The 12,360-nt window shown below is 37.5% G+C and overlaps 1 protein-coding gene across 1 annotated transcript; it reads right to left on the reverse strand.

Annotated features, from left to right (window-relative positions):
- Nucleotides 1-3,210: 3,210 nt before the first annotated feature.
- On the reverse strand, nucleotides 3,211-12,087 carry CXCR5 (C-X-C motif chemokine receptor 5). The gene is made up of 2 exons (XM_063436090.1): nucleotides 12,019-12,087; nucleotides 3,211-4,423 (listed from the first exon to the last, which is right to left on the reverse strand). Exons 1-2 carry the CDS (start codon nucleotides 12,070-12,072, stop codon nucleotides 3,371-3,373), a joined length of 1,107 nt encoding a protein of 368 aa, XP_063292160.1. The 5' UTR covers nucleotides 12,073-12,087; the 3' UTR covers nucleotides 3,211-3,370.
- Between the last annotated feature and the right edge of the window lie 273 nt (nucleotides 12,088-12,360).

The raw sequence follows: 12,360 nt of genomic DNA on the forward strand, positions 1-12,360 counted from the left end.
TAAAAGGGTGTGCCCACTATCCATTAGAGAGTAAGATGTTTCCAGAAATCAAGTGTTGAGACCACCTCCATAACTATTTTGTTTGTGATGTGCAGTATAAAAGTTGAGGACTTTGTGGGTATCAACACTGCATATATAAAAAAAAATGATATCCCTGACTATTATGTTTTTGCAACTATTCATCCAGTTTCTGTACAGACTCTGATAAAACCACATCTTCAGGCAAGGAATTCCACATCCTTTTTGTTCTTAGTGCCCCAACAACATTTGTATAATGCTATCCTGTCATATTGTGTTTTACACCCCACGTCCTATAGACTGTAAGCTCGTTTGAGCAGGGTCCCCTTCAACCTATCGTTCCTGTAAGTTTTCTTGTAATTGTCCTATTTATAGTTTAATCCTCCCTCTTATATTGTAAAGCACTACGGAATATGTTGGCGCTATATAAATGGCAATAATAATATCACATCCCCTCTGAGGTGCCATTTTTCGAAACTAAATAGGTTTCAAATTTATACTATAGGCATTAAAACAACTTTTAACAGTTTGACTCATGACCCTGCAGTCTCATTGCTCATTTATCTGAAATTTAGGAGTTAAATCAATATGTTTGTTTATTTAACCTTAGCCACACCTACTCACACAGCCTGCATAAAAGAAAAGGTCAATCAGTGGTAACTTACTTGAGAAGTTTTTATCTCCTGCTCTGTAGATTGAACTTTAATCACACACAAGAGACTCCTGCAAACTCTAGAAGGCTATTAACAGAGCAGAGATATGAAATATCTAGATAAAAACAGACTGTGCAACAAAAAGGATTTCTAGTTCAGGAAGTGTTAAAGGAGGCTGTGTAAGTCACATGCATGGAGGTGTGACTAGGGCTGTGTAAACAAAGTGACAACTCATAAATGGCATAGAATTGAGCAGCAAGAGTGCAGCAGCATGAACTATACACCAAAACTGCTTAGTTACGCTAAAGTTGTTTTGGTGCCTATAGTGTCCCTTTAACCTTTCTTCATAACTAAAATATTCCATTCCTTTTATTAATTTTGTAGCCTGCCTTTACACTTTTTCTAGTGCCATAATATCTTTCTTTAGAGCCCAAAATTGCACAGCATATTCAAGGTGTGTTCTTACCATTACTTTATAAAGAAGCAAAATTACATTTTCATCCTGAGAATGAATGCCTCTTTTTACACATTACAATACCTTACTGGCCTTCGCAACTGCTGATTGATATTGCATTACATTACAGAGTTTGTCATCTGCAAACACTGAAACATGATTTTCAATGCCTATTTCAAGATCATTTATAAATATGTGAAATGTAAGCAGTCCCAGAACAGAACCCTGAGGGACACCACTTACCACTTTTATCCAGCTTGAAAAGGTACCATTAATGACAACTTGTTGTACTCTATCTTTAAGCCGATGTTCTACCCAAAAACAAGAATTTTCATCTAGATCAATTTCTTTAGGTTTGAACACTAACCTATTGTGTTGAACTGTACCAAACGCCTTGGCAAAATCCAAGTAGATCACATCTACTGCAACACCCTGATCTATACGTCTACTTACTTCTATGTAGAATGTAATGCTATATTTGTATATGATGCTTGGGTGCTTATTTTTTATTTTTTTCTAAATGTAAATGTTTTAAATGCTCTCTTCTTTAATTTCTTGGTTTAACTTCCAACTAAGCCACATTGGTTTTAATTTGTTTCTTTTATATTTATTACCCAATGGTACATACCGAGAAGTGTACATTTGTAATATTGGCTTGAAGATTAACATATACTGCTGTCAATGAACGAAAGTCTTTTTCTGATTTTTTTTTTCAGAAATCAGGTTACTCCCAAATGACATTTATTATCTGGCATTCCTGAGCAGTGTCATAAAAAAACTTCCAAGTGGAGTAGAAACAAATTTGGTGAAATTATTCATTTTTGGCTCTGTATATCACAAATCTTTATTGAAAGTAAAATACAAAAAAAGTACAATGGGTATATTAGACAAAGCAGATATGTACATGCAAACTTTTGAATAAGTCAAGGTCAGGAACTTACGGTGGTCAAGTGCATTGATGGAGATAGATAGATAGATGATAGGAGTGTATATATCACAAGCTTTAGTTTTTTATCATAGTTTTTTTTATTACTTCATTACCCATCACAATGTAAACCATGTCTCCTGCTTTCTACATTTGCTACATCGCAAACATTGCATATTGCTTTTTTTATTTTTATTTTTTATTTGTGTTTATAACCGTCTTCTGCTCTGTGCATCTGCATTAGTCACTGTACACAGAGTCCCAATCATTCAGGTACGGGCAGTACTCCCATAAGGGACATGATCAAGGAAAGGCACAGAAATGCTAGAACACTTTAGCCACACTCTGGAAATCTGAAGGGTGGCTAAGATATTTTTCACCATGTAATTTATATTGTGATGTGCTTCTCGCAATGTGTAGCAGTGCGCAAGTGTGTGTATCTGGCTGTGGGTGTATGTGTGTGTTTGTCTAGCTCCAAATGTCACATTCATATTTAAAGGACAACAGTTAACACATTTTTATTTCTCAATATTTTAAAAGTTCATTACAGTTAATTATATTTAAAGAAAATTATACCTTTTTTTTTTTTTTTGCTGGCTCAGCAGCCATGTTTATTCAGACTCTGCCGTGATCTCACCAACTGATGCTTAATCTAACGTACCTTGTGAAACTGCAAGTTTGAGCAGTAGAGTCTGACCCAACATGTCTGCTCCGCTAGATAGAAAAGTGATTTATACGAAAATGAAAATTTGATGATGGTTTTCCATAAAAGGGGCATACTAAGCAACATAACTACTACAATTCAGTGTACTGGTTATATTAAAGGGATACTATAGTGCCAGGATTACAAAGCTGTATTCCTGGCATTAGCGCTCCCCCTGCCTTCCATCTCCCTTGCGTGCCCCACTCCCTAGTGAATTAAGGGTTAAAAACCTTTTATTTACTTACCTGATCCCAGCACCGATGTCCCCCGCTGCGATGAGTGGGCGCTAATGCAAATTCAGCCAAACATCTGCAGCCAGGTTTGATGGCATTTTAATTTATTATACAGAAATGTATCAAAATGGCTGAAGCAGAGTGGTCTCAGGGTGCCAGAGAGAGACCATTTTTTTGTCAAAAACTACTGGTTACATAAACACTACACTATAATGGCTGTAGTGGTTATGTTGTTTGGCGTGCCACTGCAAAAATTCACAAAATTGACGATTCCTTCCTACATAATTACCTGGTAGCACGTTCATTTGATCTTTTACAACATTGGCAAAGTCAAATTTTTAATTGGTAATCATTGCAGTACACAGTGGAATTCCACATATGAAGCTAAAAGCTAGACAAGACCGTTCCAGTCTCTGAGTCCATGATGCTGCTTTTCCGTTCAGGTGTGAGGGTCTTCCCCAACAGCCGTGGACTAAGACAGCCCGCTTGTTGTAGAACCCTCATTGCATCATTTCTGAACTTCACCCCAACAAACGCATAGAGCAATGGATTCAGGCAGCAGTGCACTGAGCCCAGGACCTCAGTCACTGAGATAGCAGTGGACAGATGCATCCGTAACATGCAATCCTGCACCCAGTCAAGGATATCCAGAGTATCCAAGAAAAGAGCCATGTTGTATGGAGTCCAGCATAAGAAGAAGACACCTGTTATGACAATGGCAACCCTCACTGCTCTTTTCTTTTCCCGTCTTGTTGACTTGTACAGAGCAGTCACAATATGAGCATAGCAGAATCCCATGATGAAGAGTGGACAGAGGAAACCCACTATATGGATGATGAATCTATTTGCCTGCCACCAGCTGTTATCTGTGAAGTTTTTCTGGCTGTAAGTGCACTCAGTGAGATTGCCATTATTTTGTGTCCCTAGCAAAAACAGGTTGGGAATCGAAAGGAGGAAGCTCAGAATCCACACTCCAAAGCAGGAAAGATAAACAGCCATTCCACTACGTGTTCTGAAGGCATGAACGGCATGGATGATAGCCATGTAGCGGTCTACACTGATGCATCCCAGCAATAGGCTACTGCAAAGGAAGTTGAGACGGCTGAAAACTCCCACAGACTTGCACATGAAATCTCCAAATATCCAGCCAAATGAGTACTCTGCCACAGTAAAGGGGAAAGTGATGAGCATTAGCAGGTCTGCCACGGCCAGGTGGACAAGAAAGATGTCAGTGGTGGATCGTAAGTGGTGGTGTTTCAATAGAACGAGGAGAACAAGGCCATTTCCCAGACAGCCCACTATAAACACTAACGAGTAGACCAGAGGAATGAAAAACTTCTGAAAAGCTGTATCTCTGTTCATTGAACTGACTTCAGGGCAAACATAGTCACTGTGGCCACCAATGGCTACGGTTTCATAATTAGTATAATTTAAACTCTATGAAAAAAAAATAAAAAAATATTTGTCATACTTGTCATGTTAACGTGCAATTTATGATAAAACATTTTTTTTAATCAGCATTGCTTTTCTGCTTAATACGTAATTACTCAGTTGTTTTTCATTGAAATACATTTCCTGTGCTAGTGGTTTATATGAGCCAGACTTGCCCTCATTGTTCCACAGTCTCTAAATATTTTCCAACCCACAGAAAACCTTTCTTAAGCCATCTACCTTGTGTCCATACTCTTCTGTTTCTACTAAACCTATAGGCATTTGTCAGATTTATATTCTTCATCATTACTCAAACAATACCACATACTCCACCAAAGACACATAAATGTTGTGTAAAAATAAAGATGTCTTCTGGTGGCGTTATATATCTTATGGTTATAACAAATCAGCACACTACAATAAATTTCTTAGTCCACAGATTTCCACATGTATGAGAACGTGGCACATGTTGATTTACCACAGCCCCATGCTAAGCTTTTTAGAGTTACAGCAAAGTTGTGCCAAATAATGCAATTTACTAACTGGCATAACTTTGTTGCAATGTAAGTTAGTAAAACGTTCCAACCAAAGGGAGTGTGCTTCATCAGAAATCATAGAAGCAGAAACATCATTTGCTGCTTTCTAAAATGACGTTGTGGTTTCACAGGCAGAAAAATGAAGTAAACTAAAAACAAGCTGGTCTTGACAAGTGGGCCCCTAACATTTCCACTGGCCCCGTGTTTTAAAGAACAGGGGATCCTGTGGCTTGCTGCCCCATTCAGCAATTTGTAGAATTACCTCAGTGATCCATTCTTCAACAAAACAATTCTACAAAATAGCTTTGTTAGAGTATTCCCATTGTCAAAATGGCACTCAGAAGGCAAAGCTACTACAGTAACTAATATATTGTGATTGGTTGCCTGAGGTTCATTAAATATAATGTATTTGGTTCAAACATTGGGTCCAACAAAAATAGCATGAGGACCCAGGGGCAGCATTAGATTAACATAGGGACTAAAGGAGCTGAAGCTCAAGGCAAATGCCCATTGATAGAGATGTATTTATTGATTTACTGTTCACATGCTTATTCTATATTATGTTGTGTAAGGGAATTAAGTAAAAGAACGTAGGAGGGACGCAGGGGGACCAAACTTGTGTGGACTAGCTGACTATGAATGTAAAGGTGACACCGTGCAAATGCTTTCTCTGCTTCTTTTGTTTCTAACACTGTGGCATGTCCTCTTTCTGCTACACTCACTACATCCACCTTTTTCTCTATCCGAGGATGCATCCCAGAAGTTTGTTCATTCTAGTAAGAATGGAAATAGAGGAGTGGACATGTGAGTGCTAAGGAAAGAGGATTCAGAGCAGATTTTCCAGCTCCCTCACGTTTTCTAGACTGATGCTGGAGCCGGGATATGACGTCACCCTAGCCTCATCAATAATACAGAGCTGCAGCAATTCCAGGAGAACGGCATTGGATCCCAGGGACATCATACATACATCATACTTATAGAGGCTTGTTAACTTGAGTCTCTAACGCAAGATGGCATAACAAATATAAAAAAGATGATCATAGGAAAGATCACCAGACAAACTACCAATGACCTACAAAAGACAGACCTCCTCGACACAATCACAAGGAAACTGTCACAAAGCCCGCATTGGTTGTGGGGTGATTTTAGGGCATAACCCAGCATAGATATCAATAGAAAAATTGGATCAAGCCTCAAAAGACGCTGTTTACCAAAGAACCATCCAATGTGTATGCACAGCTGCAGAGTAACCATCTGGGAACATCTGGGAGAAAAAAAGCATCAATTAAAGCCAAGGCTCAGTGGCTACTAGAGTTGAAAGCAGACCACTGCATGCTCCCAGAACAGGAACCAGTCACCATCACAGTCGAAGATATCAAACAGCGAGTAGCACACGTGAAAAGTTGGTCAGCCCCAGGACCTGACATGATTCACACCTACTAGATAAAGTAATTAACACCTGGCTACACAAATGAACCAGCTACAAGCAACAGGCCCCCATCCTGACTGGCTAAAACAAGGCAGAACAATACTGGTCATGAAGGACCCTCGCAAAGGAACAACACCGTCTAACTGCTGGCATAGTGAGAAAAAGGTAAATTCTACTACAGTTGGGATGGGATGGCAGAATATATTTTTGCCTATGTGTAACAAGGATATTGTGTTCTAGTTCACACTTTCATTGTTATTAGTAAGTCACCTAAAATTTCTCTAAACAGTGTCCCCCCCCCCCCTCCCAATTTGAAATCAATTTGAAGTATTGGGAGGTATGCCACTGACTTATGTGCTTGTTGTTCTAATTAAATGTGGAAGACAAAGTAAAAAATATTTGGATTTCTATATTGTGTGTGCTAAATGAACAGCAAATACATGCATTAAAGAATTACATTGTGATGGTATGTACTTCTACAGTGAATGGGCTGCACACAGCATTAGTATGGCCATCTGTTAGCCAGCTGCAGTGCATACTGTGAACGTAAACATAGAGATTCAGATACGCATACAGTGTTGTTTGTCCCAATAGCTTTTCTTTCTTGGTTAAATATATAATTTTATCTATAGAATTTCTAGCAGTTTGGCTAGAATGTTGTCCGAATGACATTGTGAAATAAATAAAGTGCAATAATAAGTGAGAATAATCCTAAAACTATATATATCATTTGGCTATAGGTTATCGATAGGATAGACAAGATGAACATGCTGCAGTTCTACAGCTGAAATGGTATTCCAAGGGAGCCCCTCCTGATGTTATATCATTGCCAAGTAGCACCTGCTTTATCAGCGATCATCACATCCTTAGAGCCAACGTTCTTTCATTCATTAACACCCACACACATCCACAGCCTCTTCTACCCTGCTCAGTAAGTCTGTAGGAGGGGAAAAAACCTCTTTGAAGAGTCAAAGCAAAAGAAAACTAATGCTGCGTGGCTAACAGTAACTCATCTGTTGTGGTTGCGTTGAACTATTATCGGGAATAGAAGTGTAATTAAACAAATTGTAGACTTTTGTTACTGTTAAAGTTAGACCTTGACTGAGACTGACTATTAACCCATTAAAAGAATACTCTTCCTACTACTACTTATAATAATAATACACTTGTCTTTTAGATTCTCTTTTTCCAAAAATAAATTAAACCAACTTGGGAGATAACTGAGTTGCTGGATTGCCTTTTAAAGGAACACTCTAAGCACCATAACCACTACAGTCTACTGCCAAAATTGCCCTGATGCCCTCCCAGAGTAAGTAGTCAAAAAGTAGTAGATGTAATTGTTGAATCTATGTGATATCTGGGGTCAGAATGCAAAGTAAGCTGATACAAAATGCTGTGTGCACCTAATACTTTGCTGGATTGGTGAATTGTGGTAATTGAGTGTACCATGTGTCTGCAATGCTTCTCAATCAGAAGCATGTGATTAGACAAAGCATAATTACCAGGACTGCCTTCAGAAATGATAGGGCCCCTTATACAGCCCCGAGTCTGCCCACAAGGATGCACATTGTGGAGTGGATGCAGATCGTAAGTTTGTGTGTTGATGTAGTGTGTGTGTAGTGGATGCAGAGTGTGTATTTGTGTAGTGGATGCAGTGGGTATAGTGAATGCAGAGTGAATGTTTGTTTAGTGTATGCTGTGTGTATAGTGGATGTAGTTGTGTGTAAATAAGTGGGGTAGGTGGGGGCTTTTTTTTTTCTTTTTCATTTATTTTAACAAATGTAATTTTATTTCCCCTTCCATGCCTCTTACCTGTGGCCAGGGAGGGGGACATTACACTCCCGGGTGGTCCGGTTGCATTGTACAGGCAGCCAGGCGCTGTATAGTGAGGAGGGCGCCAGGCCAATACCATCGTCACCTTCTGGCAGCTCCTCTCTCCAATTCTGGAGAGAGGAGCTGCCAGAAACGGAAGATGATGTTTACTGGGCCCCCTTTTCACTATACAGGTAGCCAGCCTAATATTTCGATAATCTCTCTATATTTATTTGTGTACATCAGGACCCATGAATTCCCACTTGGAGGATCGGATGCAGTGAGGAGTTGGTCTTCTTTCCTTTTTGATGTCTTTATTTTAAAGGGCACAGTAATTTGAACAAAAGGAACATGTCTAATTAATAATTATATAAATATATATATATATATATATATTGTTTTTTAATTAATAATAATTCAATTATATAATTATTTTTATATTATATATTTTTTTTATTACATTTCATTTTCCAATTAGAGTGTTCCTTTAACCTTGAGGACATTGGAGAGGCTGTGTAACATATATCTTATCCCAGCTTTGTCTGACTGAGAAGGATTGAGAATTACAGTCCCCAGCATCTCCAGTGCAAATACCCCTAACTATTGTAAATCATGCCCTAACAAATCAATAGCCCTAACCACTGTTAACACAAAGTTCTGAGTGAAATCACTACTACTGTTATGTGATGATTAAACAGAGCCACATTTCATTAACCATATATTATACCTACACGAGCTGTTATCAATTTCTCCTTTAGATTTCCTTTAATCCTCAGCACTTGACAATTTGAATTTTCATCATTCAAAACGTGTCATAAAACTGTAATTCTATGAGCACAAACTCTCCTGCTTCTCTGCATGCTCCTGTTTCTCTCCCTTTTCTACATATATGTACGGAGGATAAAAAAACGGGTATGGAACACCCTAATCAGAGCACTCAGAGCTTGATCGTAGTGCTGGAAACGTTCAGTTTATACAAAATACACAAAAGAATTTCAATTCACTAAAAAACACCTTTTTCAAGTGAAACCATTGAGAATTGGTTACCCTGGGTGTCTGTAATTGTTCTATGCCCTGTACTAGTTTTGACATAACTGGATGACAACAAAACTCTAAATAGAATACAGAGTTTCGTAATCATCCTACATTAAATCTAATGGAAGACTGAATAAAGCTAGTTCATTTGTTGGATTGTTGATTTACATCAGAGTGCAAGCTTTGAAAATTACCCAGGACTCTTCAGCAGAGTGTCTCCACTATCACTCCAAATTATATTCTGGTTCTTTGAACTTATTAGCACTGTATTTATTTATTTATTTTTGTCTGGAAATCTGTTATTCCCTTTCCTCGATATATCCAGCAATGTGTATTTTTATTTTTTTGTTTCGCATAAACAATGCTAATAATAATCATCACTAATTCATTATGCAATGGCATAGACATTTTGCTTTCAAATTAGTTTCTCTCCTATACTAGCTTAATTGTTCAGTGCATAATTTCCCCAATGTGTGTAAATTTAAAGATCGGTGTAGGGTTACGAAGGTGCATGAGACCATATCTCCCCAAATTTTACTTCTCTTTATTATTTCCCTTACATTAAGCAGCTCTGCAGACAAACACCCATGTTTCTGCTCTGCAGGGCATCCCCTCTGCACTTGTGGTTTACAATTTTTTTTAAAGCCCTGTTTGTTATTGTGAAACAATTGTTTTCTGTATCTCACAAAAATATATGTCAAGTAGCTGCACAACAACTGACAATAATGTGGAAAATATGTATCAAATATTTGGCAATCTAAAATGTTAGTGGTGTCAGTGTTAGTTCTGTTGCAAATAAAATTTTCTATCGATTATTCGCTTGATCATTTTGAGTAGTTATAATCCTGCTCATGTGTGTTAAATATTCAGAAATATTCAACTCTGAAGTTCCGACATCAAACATCGTCTGCAGTGAACATCTCCTAGACCAGGAAGAGAATCCACCAATCAGGAGCCCCTTATGCTGGTGTTTGGGGTCTGGTCTTATTATATGAACCTCTGTGGAGCTGTGGTTTATGGAATATGCAATACTGGCCCCCGCTGCAGATGTACTCTTTAAATGTGATGAGAGGAACTGCTGAATAAAATCATCAGCAGCCATACCACATCTTTGGAGGGCATTTTTTTTTAATAACTTTAGTTTTGTTGATAACTTAAAGTTAAAATGATAAATGATTTACTCTAGGTCTAGTTAAATCATCGCAGAAAACCTTTCACGTCTGTGTAGTTTGTTCGTCAAAAAACAAATTGGGCTGAGTAGCAAAACTGGGAATATAACCGAGTAGGAGATTAGTTTTCCCCATTTCAGCTAATTTAGAATACAATTTTCTAATTTGGTTTTAAATTACCATAAAGTATTGTGTATTGAATGAATGTTGGCTGGGGTTATTCTCTATAGGGGAAATTATGGAGCACTGACAAGGGATCTACATATTTTAGATCATAAATTACTATCTCAAAGTGCCTATTTTATTGTAAAATGTTCATCAATTCTTTTGCCATTTCTCTGAAGTTTCTCAGTTAAATAAATAACTCCACATACATTGCTGCTTTGCTTACATCCCAGTTTACTGCACTTCTTCATATCACGCGCATCCTCTTGATATCCGAAATCCATCAGCTGTTACTATTTACATCTGAATGTACCTTTCCTGGTTAAATACTTTGTTATTATTATTATTATTATTAATACTATTATTATTATTATTATTATTATTATTATTATTTACATCTGTATTTAATATGCAAGTATATGACAAGTTTTTAAAGCCCATTAAAAGGAAAATTCTAATTATTTGGGATATGTTGTTCAGTATAATTAAGTAATTTACTTTATCTTCTGATATCTACGGTCTGGTGCTACTTGACTTGTCGTTGATGAATTTGCTGTGATAGAACCTTACCATTGTTTAACTTGTAGAACTATCAGAGATTACTACTGCCTATAAGAAAATCTAAATGTATATTCTTAGCATTTCTTCAGGATGGTGTTATTCCCATTCTATGCGGTTTCGAATTGCTTATCGGTATTAGCCATTCTCAATTCTACTGCAATGTCTTTCATGGTATCTATCTAGTGGCATCTTCGAATAGTGGTATTTTCTCAAATCACCCCGCATTCTTTCATTCTTCAACTTCGAATCACGCTGACTTGTACTAATACTTCACACATTTTACAAAGTGTGGCAAGCTTGTCAAGAATAGGTTTTTGTTTTCAAAGGTGTTAGAGGTCTGCAAAGTATCTTACCTTACCTTTCATGATATCATACTAAGAGAGGGAAATGTGCTCATTGCTTCTACACAGTTCCCTGACCACAAATTAGACTCCTACAAAGCACATCATTTTGCTTTTTTCAAACTACTTCCCCATGCAAGTACTCATGCATAACTTTTTACTTCCCATGTAAATTTACCTTTATATATAATAATATAAATAACATCATAATCTATATATCTCGCTTCTCTTTATACCACATCTACACATTTTTGGGCTTTTCAATTATATTTTCTATAGGTAATTAATTTCTACAGACCACCTCACTCTATGTCCTACTCTCTTTGAAATCCCCAGTTGTGGTCTGACTTTTCCGAATGTACCTTTATTCTATGTGTTTTATAAATGTATATGTTTAACAGTTCTGTATTACCCAGTGCATGTTACAAAATATCGCATTTACTTATAGATTAGGTTGCAGACAGAGGGATACATTAGACGCACTCATACAAAAAAATAAGTATATGTCCATATTATTACATAGTTGCTTATAGAGTCACTTCTAGATACTTACCAATTCATCAAAGATTCCACTATCGTTTTCAGTGATATACAGTGAGAAATCCATGGTAAAGCAAACACAGGCAAGGCAGTCGGCTGTCTACGAACTGATGGCAACAATGTGAACAAACAGTTCTCAGAGGCACACACAGTGTTAAAGGTGGTAAACGGTCTGTGGGGAAGTGCTTACACAAATTTGGCTATGAATACAAAGTAATCACTGTAGGCAAATTAGACTGTTGAACTGGTGCTGAGCTAGGAGATAACATCTCTGCTAAGCATCCTTTACCTGCTAGGAAAAACCAGCACTGGTGCAAAGAATAACAGGTACCTTGTGCAAAAACTAATATCAAAT

The sequence above is a fragment of the Pelobates fuscus genome, chromosome 11 (assembly GCF_036172605.1).
Source record: "Pelobates fuscus isolate aPelFus1 chromosome 11, aPelFus1.pri, whole genome shotgun sequence".
Taxonomy (NCBI): domain Eukaryota; kingdom Metazoa; phylum Chordata; class Amphibia; order Anura; family Pelobatidae; genus Pelobates; species Pelobates fuscus.